At 39.4% G+C, this 15,461-nt stretch overlaps 2 protein-coding genes across 3 annotated transcripts; one reads left to right on the top strand and one right to left on the bottom strand.

The window, feature by feature from the left end:
• Positions 1-3,354: 3,354 nt before the first annotated feature.
• On the top strand, positions 3,355-11,056 carry parp16 (poly (ADP-ribose) polymerase family, member 16). Of its 2 annotated transcripts, none has more exons than XM_058408172.1 (7): positions 3,355-3,763; positions 6,413-6,632; positions 6,795-6,932; positions 7,072-7,278; positions 8,283-8,454; positions 8,880-9,024; positions 9,523-11,056. In XM_058408172.1, the coding sequence occupies exons 2-7, from the start codon at positions 6,444-6,446 to the stop codon at positions 9,656-9,658; spliced, it is 987 nt and encodes a 328-aa protein (XP_058264155.1). In that variant the 5' UTR covers positions 3,355-3,763; positions 6,413-6,443; the 3' UTR covers positions 9,659-11,056. The 2 variants fall into 2 exon arrangements, with proteins under 2 accessions (XP_058264155.1, XP_058264154.1); XM_058408171.1 differs by having other exon boundaries at positions 3,361-3,763; positions 6,436-6,632.
• Positions 11,057-11,675: 619 nt separating this feature from the next.
• On the bottom strand, positions 11,676-15,330 carry si:ch73-330k17.3 (IGFBP domain-containing protein). Its single transcript, XM_058408174.1, has 4 exons — positions 14,285-15,330; positions 13,234-13,321; positions 12,867-13,062; positions 11,676-12,783 (listed from the first exon to the last, which is right to left on the bottom strand). Exons 1-4 carry the CDS (start codon positions 14,625-14,627, stop codon positions 12,724-12,726), a joined length of 687 nt encoding a protein of 228 aa, XP_058264157.1. The 5' UTR covers positions 14,628-15,330; the 3' UTR covers positions 11,676-12,723.
• Positions 15,331-15,461: the final 131 nt, after the last annotated feature.

Raw genomic sequence — 15,461 nt, 5'->3', positions numbered from 1 at the left:
GGTATGAAGCTGAAGCATTAAGAGTTCCTTTCACTGGAACTAAGGGTCTGAGTCCAACCCCTGAAAAACAACAGTGCACCATAATCCCCCCTGCACCAAACTTTACACTTGGCACAGTGCAGTCAGGCAAGTTCTCCTGGCAACCACCAAACCCAGACTTGTCCATTGGATTGCCAGACAGAGAAACATAATTTGTCACTCCAGAGAACACATCTCTACTGCTCTAGAGTGCAAAAGTGTTTGTAGCAATTGCAGACCTAATCCATCGTCTTGGTTTACCATCCACAGTAATCTGATGATCTTTAGGCTGTGCATGTGGCGCCATCCTCAGCAGCATTGAAAGGTTTTTAGGTGATGAGAACTCCAACCAGAAGTAAGGCATTAGGGTGAATAATAGATCTTTTACATTACAGCTCATTCACAAGGACCTAGCCTAATAATGAATTCATTTTTAAACAGAAGTATGTAACAAAAGAAAGCGTATAATTGTTAAAATCATGAAGCTTTCTGCAGAGTGATTTGTTTACATTTTAAGGAATCAGTCAAGAGTATCAGGATTTTGTAACAATAAGTTCTGCAACCGGATTTTGCACGTTCTGGTTTCATGGCAATATGACAAGACACCTATTACTAACTACATAAGAGAGAAAAAATACAGGCTGGTAAGGGAACATATGTTAAGTGCCCTTCATTAAAAATTAAAAATGGGAGTTGTTGGCATTTACATGTGCTATGTGAGCATAAAAAATACTTTAGAACACGCTTTTAAAGGAAAACAATCCAAAATAACACACTCTGCTTTGCTTTGGGTATTTTCTCATAACAGCACAAGTGATCTTGTATTATTCCTTACATATATTACAATGCGGTTTAGCAAATCTATCAAAGAATGCACATACAGAATGCACACTATGTTGCTGTTGTTCTTTCGGTTGCTCCCTGTTCGGGGTTTCCACAGCGGATCATCTGATCTGTATATTTGATTTGGCACGGGTTTTGCACCAGATGTTTTCCCTACAATAGTGCCGTTTTAACTGTAACCATCTTTAACTGCACAGGGGGGAAAAAATCGCAGTTTTAAAAGTCACCAAACACATAATGCACAAAAGGCTCTGAAACAATCAATTCTCACTAATCTTTGTCGTAAGGCTAAATTGCCATTCGGTTAGAATGAGTGTGATAATGTGTGTGCAGGTTGCTCTTTCATGGACTGGCATCACATCTGGAGTGAAATAACATGCCTTGTACCCAGTGTTTCCAGGGATAGGCTCCATACCCACTTCAACTCTGACAAGGGTAAAGTGGTGATTAAGATGAATGAGCTTTTTTTCTTCCCATTTAATCTGCTGACTAGATTGTTTGAACGTTTGACTGATTTCTGACCATGCTTCTACCTGCTTATTTGGTTTCTCACTAAAGATTTGACTCAGAATTACATCTGACTAAAGCTGAAATCAGGATGTGGTAGCTTAGTGGTTAAGGTGTTTGAAGGTTGTGAGTTTGAATCCCAGATCCACCAAGCTGCTCCTGCTGGGCCCCTGAGCAAGGCCCTTAACCCTCAGTTGTATAAAATGAGATAAATTGTACACTGCTCTGGATAAGGGAGACTGCCAAATACCAGAAATGCAAATGCAGTGACACACACATTTCATATACAGCTTCAATAATACATACTGTACATGAATCTTTACAGTCCTTTATGAAATTTATTAGAAGTTAGAAGTAGAAGAATAACACGTGTAATTAGTGATATTTTAAGCTGAAACATATGTAAGCAATGTATAATATTAATACAATATTTTTTCAGTCATACAATGGTCTTCTTCTCTTGCCAACATCTTCATCAGGACTTCAGGTGCATTTAATAAAATATACCAAAAAAAACCCTCTAATCTAATCTAATATACAGTCCCCTCTGTAGAACAAAATTTCTTTTTTCTTCTATCCACTGAAGGCATGTGTGGCATTGAAATAAAAAGATGAAATGAGATGTTAGAATTTCAGCTTCCATTTCCTGATATCTACATTTAGATGTGTTAAACTTTGAATATGGCACCTTTGATGGCAGACAGCCCAAACTTTAGGTGAGAAAAAAGTATCGCAATAGATACTGGAAGAGTGTTGAACTAAATTAATGGAAAAACACTTGATATTTGCTAACATAACCCTTTCTTTCAATAACTGGAATAACTTCCAATAATCTTTCAAGGTGGTGACCCACTGACATCCCACAACGTTTCTGTCATCGACTGCTATTGTTTTCCTTGCTTGTTTTCTCTCCAGAGATCAGTGCATGCCTCTCATGTTGCAAAGTGTTTTAAAGGACCTCACTTTTGTACAGTGGAGCAGGTTCGAGGTGGAACAGACTAGGTTTCTTGATTCCAGTGTAGGAAAATATTAATTTTTAATAAGTAAATATCTAAATGTTTTTTTTTTATATACATAAGTAAATAATAAACAGTCTGCACAGGTTTGCACACATGCACTTTATGTGGAACTGTGTGATTGTACTCCTAGTTCCTTCTTGTTTTATGTAGCTTAATGTCTTTATGTAGCACCATGGTGCTGGAGGAATGTTGTTTCATTTTTCACTACGTACTCCACCAGATATATATATATATGGTTGAAATGATAACAAATGAAAACTTCTTGACTCGTGACGTGACTCTTAAATCTTAACTGTGTGCTTCCAACTTTCAGGCAAGAGTTTGTGAAAGTCGGGTGTCCACATACTTTTGACTTTTCAAGTTTAGACACTGTATATATGCATGATACTTTGTAAATATTATAATATGATATTATATATACAATGTTATAATATATTATAACATTGGTGGTGCTCACTGCTGCTGGGAATAGATCTGCATGGACATCCTGTGACCTAGGGGACTGCTGTGGATAGAACCACTTGGAGACTATCACGCCGTCTCTGAACTGCCGTCACATCAGTCAGCTTTCAGCAGGAAGGAATTAGTGTCTATAATGAACTACAATGACCTATTAGTTCCTCAAGAGTTTCTGTTGTAGAAAGGACATTATCAACAGTTACATTATTTACTGTCCAGTGTCACCCAAATGAGGATGAGGTTCCCTTGGACAAGTGTAAGGATTTGAGAGAGTTTGATGAGGGACCAAATTGTGATGGCTAGACCACTGGATCAGAGCATCTCCAAAACTGCAGCTCTTGTGGGGTGTTCCTGGTCTGCAGTGGTCAGTATTTATCAAAAGAATCCTTTAAGTCTGCTAACATCTTGGTGCCAGATACCACAGCACACTTTTACGGATCTAGTAGAGTCCATACCTCGACGGGTCAGGGCTGTTTTGGCAGCAAACGGGGGACCAACACAATATTAGGCAGGTGGTCATAATGTTATGCCTGACTGGTGTATATGAACATTTTAAACCAAAGACTAATATGACATGGACTGATATATAAGCTTGGTATTGTATTAGGAGCTATCAGTTAACAAACACACCCAGTAGGATTAAGTATAAACTAACATTAACCTGGCCTCAACACAATACACGACAGAGGCGAGAGGGAGAAGCTGCGTGTTGTTGGGTCACGGTCTCCATTTTCTGACCACGGCAAGGTTGAAAAACTGAAACTAAATCCTAAATACAGTAGCTGTGTTATCCCTGGTTGTAGATACTCCTTTTACGGAATGAAATCACGTTAAAGTCAGGAGAAATCGCAGCGGTGGAGCGGGACAGGACACACACTCTCATGACTGTGTCGGCTGAGCTGTAACTCTTTAGCGAGGTGAGTAACATTAGCTTGGGTAAGTCAGCTAGCAAGAGGTGCCGCTGAACATTTCAAAATATTAATAATAATAATAATAATTTGTCAGCAAACTCTAGCAGTACTTCTTTTCTAGCTTCTCATCAATATACGCCTCGTTACTCGATATATTTCTAACCCTAGCTATCTTTGGCTAAATGAACTACGTGGAGTTAGGTAAACAAACTTGCTAATCATTGCTAATATCTCTGTTACCTCGTCGTCCCACAACAAGTAAAAACTAACAGATTATCCTATCAAAATAGTTTATCCTGCTGTTTAAATTAGAGGTATGTTTAGGCCCTATCGATGTTAAGTTGTTTATTAAACTCTCTACCTTATTGGTTAGCTAGTTAGCTTCTATAAGCTTAGTCCTACAGTGCTAACATATGTGCTACTCCTATGCAGTATCCACATTAGAACCAGGCCCTTAAGACAGAAACTGTCTTAAACTATGGCCAAACATCAGAAACTGTCTTAAACTATGGCCAAACATCAGAAACTGTCTTAAACTATGGCCAAACATCAGAAACTGTCTTAAACTATGGCCAAACATCAGAAACTGTCTTAAACTATGGACAACAAACATCAGAAACTGTCTTAAACTATGGCCAAACATCAGAAACTGTCTTAAACTATGGACAACAAACATCAGAAACTGTCTTAAACTATGGCCAAACATCAGAAACTGTCTTAAACTATGGACGAACATCAGAAACTGTCTTAAACTATGGACGACAAACATCAGAAACTGTCTTAAACTATGGACGACAAACATCAGAAACTGTCTTAAACTATGGACGACAAACATCAGAAACTGTCTTAAACTATGGACGACAAACATCAGAAACTGTCTTAAACTATGGACGACAAACATCAGAAACTGTCTTAAACTATGGACGACAAACATCAGAAACTGTCTTAAACTATGGACGACAAACATCAGAAACTGTCTTAAACTATGGACGACAAACATCAGAAACTGTCTTAAACTATGGACGACAAACATCAGAAACTGTCTTAAACTATGGACGACAAACATCAGAAACTGTCTTAAACTATGGACGACAAACATCAGAAACTGTCTTAAACTATGGACGACAAACATCAGAAACTGTCTTAAACTATGGACGACAAACATCAGAAACTGTCTTAAACTATGGACGACAAACATCAGAAACTGTCTTAAACTATGGACGACAAACATCAGAAACTGTCTTAAACTATGGACGACAAACATCAGAAACTGTCTTAAACTATGGACGACAAACATCAGAAACTGTCTTAAACTATGGACGACAAACATCAGAAACTGTCTTAAACTATGGACGACAAACATCAGAAACTGTCTTAAACTATGGACGACAAACATCAGAAACTGTCTTAAACTATGGACGACAAACATCAGAAACTGTCTTAAACTATGGACGACAAACATCAGAAACTGTCTTAAACTATGGACGACAAACATCAGAAACTGTCTTAAACTATGGACGACAAACATCAGAAACTGTCTTAAACTATGGACGACAAACATCAGAAACTGTCTTAAACTATGGAAACTAGTTTAACTATAACCTATCTGAAAACACTATTGAAGCACATCAGGGATTGTGAAAGCCATTCAAAGCATCTGGTCAAGCGAAATCGCTGCCCTAGAGGTGGAACGGAGACGGTCGATTGTCTCTGTTACATCTCTCTTTGAACCAATTTTGATGGTTTCCTAGCAGAGGTAGCTAATTAATTCATGTAAAAATAAAAGTATACAAATGGAATTTTATGTGCAGCAGTATTACCTGGGAAAGGTACATTGCACAACTGAGCTTATTTGCTTAACAAATTTTAAGGCACAATTAAAAATAACAAAGCTCTGGTCCTGTCAGAATGACCAACCTACACTAGATTGCCAAGAGTTTTGTTTTTCAGGGTTTGGGCTCGGCCCCTTAGTTCCAGTGAAAGGAACTCTTAATGCTTCAGCTTCGTACCAAGACATTTTGGACAATTCCAAATTGTGGGATGAATTAGAGCGGAGACTGTGAGCCAGGTCAAAACTGGTACATCTGCGTTTACATTTACATGAATGTAATATGGAGTTGTCCCGCCCTTTGCAGCTATAACAGCATCAACTCTTCTGGGAAGGCTTTCCACAAGGTTTAGGAGTGTGTTTATGGGAATTTTTGACCATTCCTCTAGAAGCTCATACGTGATGTATGGCACCGATGTTGGACGAGAAGGCCTGGCTCGCAGTCTCTGCTCTAATTCATCCCAAAGGTGTTCTATGGGGTTGAGGTCAGGACTTCGGCTATTCAAGTTCCTTCACATCAAACTCGCTCATCCATGGGACACCAGTGTGCAGTCATGTTGGAACAGGAAGGGGTCATTCCCAAAACTGTTCCGACAAAGTTGGGAGCATAAAATTGTCCAAAATGTCTTGGTATGAAGCTGAAGCATTAAGAGTTCCTTTCACTGGAACTAAGGGACCGAGCTCAACACCTGAATTCAATGATTTGCAGGGGTGTATAAATGTTGGTGGTTTGTTTGTTTTTTTTTTGTGCATGTTTTTTTCCAAAAATGTGGAAATGTATATAATGAAATGGTTGTGCTTAAATCTTTCCACTTACTGTTGCACAGATTTTTGTTGCTCTGTTTTACAGTCTTGGGAATGCAGCCACCTCTAGCACCAGCCACAGTCAGAGAGCTGGTGCGCTCCCATCTCCATCTTGACCCCGTTGCTGCGGATTTGCGGGTCAGTCTTTTTGTGGCTGCCGTGCAGAACTACAAGCGTGACTCTGTCCTGAGACCATTCCCACCTCGATATCTAAGGGGAGAGATAAAGGATTTTGAAGAGCTGGTAAGAGATTGAGTTTTGTTGATCTTTGATTGTGATTTAGTGTACCGCTTTAAGAATAGGCTTCTGCTAAAAACAAGGTGAAGTATGCAGCATCTATATTACAGTATGAATTACTCTAGAATCAGTTCTCTCAGCTCAAAGATTTTCTTGTGACTCTTACAGCAGAAGGATGTGAGCTCCTTGCCAAGCGTTAGAGATTTGGTCCGACTGGGACCAGGAGATGGAGATCATCATCTGGCACTGGTACACTGGGTACTGTCCTCCAAGAGTTTTTCTGTAAGGACCATCCAGAAAGAAGAGGTGCTTCTCTTTGAAGTTTGAACATTGATGATTGATTGTAAAACCATGACACACTATAGGCTATTTTCAGCTATGTACAGTGTTTGAAATAATTCTGTTTGCTTTTTTCATTTTGTTTTTTTAAATTATGCAATTTAAGTGGGCCAGACTCAGCCAACTGACCCAAAATGCAGAGGTCTCCTCTCCTGTGCCAGATTTCCTTTTTGAGTTGGAATACTGTGAACAGATGAACTCAAAGTTTGAGAAGACACGGGCAGGACGAGACATTATCTATGCATTCCATGGCAGCCGACTGGAGAACTTCCATTCCATTATTCACAATGGTCTACATTGTCATCTGAATAAGGTCAGTGTCGGGAATGTATGCCTTTGTCTTGGACTAGCCCAGGGTATATAAACTGTGCGGCATTGTATGTGGTGATGGTTGAGATGGAAAATGCCAAAAATAGAACTGTAATAAGACTGTATCCGTCCTGCCATGTTGCGTAGTAGCCCCATACTGTAAGTGCTCCAAAATACACAGAGAGACAGCTTCCGTAATACAAACAGCAGATGAGCCAATTGGCATTTGAGTTTTGAACTCTGATATTAACAGCCACTTTTTGATAGCCAGCGCCCGATAGCCAAGTTTTGAGTTGATCCAAAAAAAAAAATGGTCCAAGTTCTTAAAGACCTCATGGAGAACAAGTCTGAAGACATCTAGTCTATCCTAAGAAGAATTTTGCATTTTCGTTTGTTACACCCCAATAATAATACTTCATGTATTTTTTTTACACCACACGCTGCATCTCCAAAGCCAACAGCATTGTGTATGACCCCACACACACTTTTCACCCTCCTGCCGTCTGGAAAGAGGTACGGAAGCATTTGGGCCCGCACAATCAGACTGTGTAACAGTTTCTTTCCTCAAACCATCAGGCTCCTCAACACTCAGATCTGAACTGTACCGAACTCTCTCACACACACACACACACACACACTCACACTGACTCTGTGCTGTGTGAACTGATCTGTTCTGAACTTGAAACTCAAACACATAGTCAAACACCCAATTTATTTCAATATTCATGTGTGTCTATAACTCCACCCATATTATAACTGACCAACTGCTGCTATACAGAAATGTATTTCTTGACTTGACCTGTTGCTGTGGTCTGTAATATATTCAGACAGACCAGCATTTCTGTTCCTACTTATCGTATTGTTTAACTGTTGAGTATCAGTCTGGACAGTATTTTGTCATTCTGTGTATGTATTTCAGCATTTGAATACTGGCATCTCAATCATCCAACCAGGTACTGGAGTACCTATACACCTCTCTCTAGTAATGCTTTCTTTTTCTCCTTTCAGACGTCACTGTTTGGGGAAGGCACTTACCTAACCAGTGACCTAAGTATGGCTTTCCTCTATAGCCCCCACGGAAATGGATGGTGTGACAGTGTCCTCGGGCCAGTACTAAGCTGTATTGCCTTGTGTGAGATCATTGATCATCCAGATGTGAAGTGTCAGGTAAAGAAGAAAGGTAATGTACCACAGATCATGAACAACATGGCATATGTTATTAGGCTGTTTATAAATGTTATATACCATGATAATGACCTATGCTTTTTCTTTTAAATGCAATAGTAGTTTTTATGCTACACTTTGGCCTGAATGCTATTCATAATATATATATTCATAATATATATCACAATTTTGCCCTTCGTCAAACTCGCTCAATTCCTTACGCTTGCCCATTTTTCCTGCTTCTAACAAAATGTTCACTTGCTGCCTAATATATCCCACCCACTAACAGGTAGCATGATCATCAGTCTTATTCACTTCACCTCTCACTGCTCACAATGTTACGCCTGATCGGTGTATATATAATTTGATTTATTGTATTTCGGAATATTTAATTAGAATTATTAAAATATTTTTATTTTGTTTTAATTTGGAATATTGTAGACTCTGAGAGCGTTGACCGCAAGCGTTTGAGGGCAAAGAACAGCGAGGGTGGGGATGTGCCAGAGAAGTACTTTGTGGTGACCAACAATGAGCTGCTGAGAGTAAAGTACCTGCTGGTATACTCTCAGAAACGTTATAGAACCAGGTGAGACGTTTTCTTGTACAGAATGTTTGAAATCAGTAGGGGTTATATGATTTCTAATAGCATACACTGCAGAATTTTTCATTTTCTAACATCGTCAAAAGTATAGTCAGAGCAGCAACTGTGAGGACTTTGAGGCAGATTTGGAATAATTGAAAGAGAGGAGGATGCTGAGTTTTAAGTGTGTAATTAGAGATAAAAAAAAATGAAACTCCCTGTTTTGTTTGATTTTTTTTTCCTGAAGCCATGATCCTGATAAACCTACACACTAACGTATTAAATTTTAATAAGATTTATGCAAATTAATTTTACTTTGTCTTCGAGTGTTATGTAAGCTTTTATTTTTCTTCATACTTTTAGCAAAGTATTTAATTTTTTTTTTTTTTTTTTAAAGGTATTTATATGGGGGGGAAAAACTGAAGTCATTTTAAAAAAAATAAATAAATATTTCCCATATTATTTAATGGATTTTCTTTCTGTTTATGACCTTTTTTTCCCCAGACATGCTCAAGGGACATCCTGGATGGTCAGACACCATTTTGCCATTATGATGGGTCTCTACCTTCTACTTCTCATATTCATCGGTGCCTTCAATTCTACAAGTTTTCAGTCATTTTGGCATCGAATATTCCGGTGATCCAACCTTTCATCACATTTGCCTCGTTTCCAAAGTGCCTTTTTTTTCCTTTGGTTCACAAAGATCACTTAAGAATTTAGTTTAAGACTTGCAATGAACATAATGCTCAGGAAACACTGAACATTTTATCCATCAATTAGTGTGTACAAGTTGTACCACAATCACATTTTAATATGCATTTATTATTTTTTTATTTTAATACATCTGGGGAAACTGTGGAGGAGATGGAGGCCTGCGTTTCTAGGCTGTGGCATTTTTAACACTGTGGCATGTCGTAAGAATTATTTTTTTTGTATAATAATGGAATAATTGCATTAGCTGAACAACCAAATTATGAGAGACAAAAGTGCTGTCCTGTTGCTACCTGTCTTTACAGGACTGTGCTTGGCCAAGGTCAATAGCTGCTTACTTCAATTTAAATAAATCATCAGAAACCATTAGTTGAACCCAATGATCATTTTACTGTTCAGAGGACTGGGAATTTAATTGAATGTAGCTGTTCCACTAGAACTGCTGGACTCATCTCACTAAATGATTTCTGTTAATACATTCTCATACATACACTGATCAAGCATAACATTATGACCATTTGCCTAATATTGTCTTGGCCCCTGTTTTGCTGCGAAAACAGCCCTGATCCGTTGAGGCATGGACTCCACTAGATCCCTGAAGGGATGTGCTGTGGTATCTGGCACCAAGATGTTAGGAGATCCATACAGGACTTGAAGGATAATTTTGATAGATACTGACCGCTGCAGACCGGGAACACCCCACAAGAGCTGCAGTTTTGGAGATGCTCCGATCCAGTGGTCTAGCCATCATAATTTGGCCCTTTTGGTCATACTCGCCCAAATCCTTACGCTTGTCCACTTTTCCTGCTTCTAACACATCAACTTTGAGGACAAAATGTTCACTTGCTGTCTAATATATCCCACCCACTAACAGGTGCCATGATGAGGAGATCATCGGTCTTATTCACGTCACCTGGCAGTGGTCATAATGTTATGCATGGTCAGTGTGTGTGTCTAAATCTTCTATACCATAAGACTGTTGGGTGTTTTATCTGCATTATAGTCTCAAAATTACTGTTTAGAAAAGATTGAATGATGCATTATGGTTAATTTGGAAAATCGTTATTGTTTAATTCCCTAAATATGACTAACAGAAGAACATGGAACTAGGACCAATTGTGTATAATAATAACGAAATGGTACAAAAGATAATTGACATTCAAGATGTTATTTTTTTACAGTTATAACAAATTCAATATTGCTTCTCTCCTTCAGTTATTGCTGTCTTCATGTAATGTTAAAAAATATTGACCATTGACCTATTTTTCTGTGAATAAACCTCTTAAATAGTTTACACATGAGTTAATAAACACATATCTTTCCCAGATTTGGTCATGTGTCCTAAGAGTTCAAGTACAAAACTAATATTAGTGTCTTTGTTGTACTGTTTTATTGTACCAGACACCCTAAAGGTTTTTTTTTCATTCATTGTTATCAGTCAAAAACAGCAGCAATCTTCCTATCATGGTAGTGGTGATAGTAGCTGATAAAAATGTGTATGAAGCTTTGATCTTTGATAATGCAGCATTGTTGAAGTGCACCTAAAGGTTGCTCTTATTGTTACAATCATGCATTCATTCATCTTCAGTAACCGCTTTTTTCCTGGACGGGGCTGCAGCCGAGCCGGAGCTAATGACCGTAACACCAAGTGCAATGTTTCAATACTAGTCAGAAAACTCCAAAAACAACTCGTGTTAATTTATATATAAAAAACAAAAACACAACAATGATCAGGTTCCTTTGTCTAAAATATTTTGAGCAGAAATATGATGCTTTAATGCTTATTGACTCCAACCACCATGTTCACCAGCATGAGTAACAGTCCAATAGCTTTGCACCTCATAAACCCATAAATCTACTCAGTTTCTCAGACAGGTTTATCAGAATTAACTATTTCCTCTCCTTGTGAATTGTGATATAAACCAGACATCAAAAGGAACAGACTGCTATTGTATGTCTAGGCTTCTTTTTTTTCCCCTAGCCTGTGGGTAAATGTCTTATTACAGCTCCATAAATTCCCTGTTATTCAGTAACAGCCCACCAGGCGTGAGAGATTGTCTCAGGTGGGCATCTTTTCCTCAGAGATCACATTGTGCCTTAATACTTAACTATCTGATCTTATCAGTCCCATTTAGAAATGGCTGCAAAGAAGAGAAATCAGATGACTTTCATTTATAAAAGAAAATCTGTTTATTTAATACTGGCATTGTTTGAATCTGACAAACGTCTTATAGCTAATATTATGGACGTTATACACCGATCAGGCATAACATTGTGAGCAGTGCCAGGTGAAGTGAATAAGACTGATGATGATCTCATCATGGCACCTGTTAGTGGGTGGGATATATTAGGCAGCAAGTGAACATTTTGTCCTCAAAGTTGATGTGTTAGAAGCAGGAAAAATGGACAAGGGTAAGGATTTGAGTGAGTTTGACCAAAAGGGCCATATTGTGATGGCTAGACCACTGGATCAGAGCATCTCCAAAACTGCAGCTCCTGTGGGGTGTTCCCGGTCTGCAGTGGTCAGTATCTATTAAAAGTGGTCCAAGGAAGGAACAGTGGTGAACCGGTGACAGGGTCATGGGCGGCCAAGGCTCACTGATGCACATGGGGAGAGAAGGCTGGTCCGTGTGATCCGATCCAACAGACGAGCTACTGTTGCTCAAATTGCTGAAGAAGTTAATGCTGGTTCTGATAGAAAAGGGTCAGAATACACAGTGCATGATGGGTCAGGGCTGTTTCAGCAGCAAGAGGGGGGAACGCCACCAATATTAGGCAGGTGGTCATAATGTTATGCCTGATTGGGAGTAAATACAAATGCACAGTAATAAATGAAATCAAATAAACTGATCAAAATGCATAACTCAGCCAATTTATAATCTGAAATCTGCAATCACAAAGCTTACAAAAAAAATCATGTATAAAAATAGCTGCCTTAATATGCTACATTTTAATTCTCGATCACATTGGAGCAGGTCCATCTCAAACGCATGATTATTCTTCAGCATCTGGACAAGCAGGAGCCAAACACATGAAGTAGCCCTCACTGTTACTCTGTTGGACAAAAGTTTAAACCGTTAAAACACTGCATTTGCTGATTTTAAAATGGCTTTAAAGTGAAGTTTGACCGTATTCACCTGCAGGTTTTGGTGGCATGCTGCCTGTCCCTGTTCCTCCAGGTGGCTGTGCACACACCTCCCAAAACGATGCAGGCAGATATGGTCTGTTTGACCACAAGCCTGAGAACACACTGGACGCTTGAGAATCAAACAGCTGGAGCAGGTGGTGTGTTGACAGAAACCTCCACACTCACGCTTTTCCACTGATACAGACCTGCAATAGCAGACAGACTACACTGTTAAAAAATTTTACAGATATTTAACAATTTATAATCAAGATTAAGTTGAGTTAGGACTACATTTTCAGCAGTTATCCAATTTTAACCAGACCTCGATCTCCAGTAGTTTAGAGATCAATGACCGTAAGTATGACTATAGGAGTCACCTGGCAGAGCAGATTTCATTGGGGTTTGCCTGACAGAATTCCCATGTACAGTCTGGACGACAAGTGTCTCTTTCAAGGACTTCTAGTACTGAATGGACACACAAACACTCGATGAAAATGAGGTTATTAATACTGGTTCAATGACTGAAAATTGAATAATACATATAAAACAAATATTATCCAAAAAAAAAGAGAGGTTGAGGTACTGAGTTGCCTCATTTTCTGCATGTCCTTTACTGCAGACCATGTATTTGCCCATGTGCTCGATAAAAAATAATTAAAGGCTCAATTAATTCTTCACTATAACCGATCAGGCATAACATTGTGAGCAGTGACCGGTGAGGTGAATAAGACTGATGATCTCCTCATCATGGCACCTGTTAGTGGGTGGGATATATTAGGCAGAAAGTCAACATTTTGTCTTCAAAGTTGATGTGTTAGAAGCAGGAAAAATGGACAAGCGTAAGGATTTGAGCGAGTTTGACCAAATTGTGATGGCTAGACCGCTGGATCAGAGCATCTCCAAAACTGCAGCTCTTGTGGGGTGTTCCCGGTCTGCAGTGGTCAGTATCTATCAAAAGTCCTGTAAGTCCATTAAGTTCTGTAAATTGCAATTTACTGGAGCCTACAGTATGCCTCGATGGGTCAGGGCTGTTTTGGCAGCAACAGGGGGACCGACACTATTTATATTAGGCAGGTGGTCATAATGTTATGCCTGATTGGTGTATAGCAGCGAGTACAATGACGTATCAAAGGATTTCCTGAATTTAATTGATCCTGATGTTAACAAATGTTTTTTAAAAAAAAAAAATTAAAAAGACCAATCACACTGCATTAGAAAATTCTTGTGTAAATAACTATAAATTATAAATCCATTTTAGAAGGTCTTCACTTCCACAATACTGGAAATGTAACATTAGCAGACATGCTCAAATGAATGGGGGCTGATCATTAAGTGCCAGCCTTTTGACTACCTGGCTGAGATGCTGGAAACTGGGAAACACACACACACACACACACACATGCATTGAGAAAATCCTCAACTTGTTACCTGACTTGCATTTCCCTTTATGCTCTGCACCTGGCTTGCTCTCAGCAGCTTCCTGGTACACACACACCAAGCCTTCATCACACTTCCCCAGGTAGTCCCACGTTCCTCCACAGCTCTCCCCGACTTGTTTTGCACACGCAGGGCAGCAGCCGCAGACGCCCGTAGTCACACCCCCCTTACACTGGAGCCTCAGCGCCCTCCGAGGCGAGCAGTGGATGCGCTCGCAGGGTGGACAGTGCAGGGTTTGGAGAACCTGTGATCCAGAACTAGTGCTCTCGACACTACACAGGACAGCTCCTGCAGCACAGACCACACTCAAATACCGCAATGCTCCGTAACCCATGATGACACGAAGTGTCCTGATCCACCTGCTCCCTGTTTAATACGAAGATCCTCACATCTTGGATCCTTGTGCTGTAGAAATCCTCCACCCCCACCCACAACAGCCAATGAATGAAGGAGTATTACAGAAACCTTTTACTGTTAATTACCCCAAGTCTTATCTTTACAGTCTCTCTGCTGTGTGGGTTTTTTTTTTTTGTCCTTTCAAAACCCATTTCTACCTTTTAAGCAATCGGAGATAAGTTGGTAAACAGGGAAAAGACTAGCCCCTTTGTCAAGAGAGCGGCAATTCTCTGAACGATCAAGATAATGACCCTCGTCCAACAAGGACGAGATTAGGACATTGGCAGGTTATCTGAGGAGAGCAGTTTGTGTGCACCAAGTCGGTATGATTGTAATAAAACTGTAGACCTCAACACCATCCTTGACCACTGTTTCATAAAAAAAAAAGAAAAAGAAAGACAGCACCACAGTGGACTAAAACAAAAAGCACAACAATTTACTTCTTGAAGACTTTTATTAAATTAGATCTCTATAAAACACGGCAGAATGCGATCGCTTGCTTTGCTGAACAGTAAATCTTTCGCTTGAAAAAATGGAAAAAGTTCCACGAGAAGACGTCTTGTATGCACTTCATTTATAAAGTAACCGTAATGATGATCTGAAAATACCTACCTGCATGGTTTAGTGACACTGTGCATAAAGGAACAATGTTAAGAACCGCAAATATAGCATGATGTTTCACAACACAAAGATCTTAAAGGAGTGACCCAATCGAACGGAACGCGGATCGTCTCCGCAGGTAGAAATAAGCTTTCGAGCTGATACGCTACAC

Source organism: Hemibagrus wyckioides, linkage group LG14 (genome assembly GCF_019097595.1).
Source record: "Hemibagrus wyckioides isolate EC202008001 linkage group LG14, SWU_Hwy_1.0, whole genome shotgun sequence".
In the NCBI taxonomy this organism is placed as follows: Eukaryota; Metazoa; Chordata; class Actinopteri; order Siluriformes; family Bagridae; genus Hemibagrus; species Hemibagrus wyckioides.
Note: the sequence above shows the minus strand (reverse complement) of the source record. Positions and strands in the feature narration are given on the sequence as shown.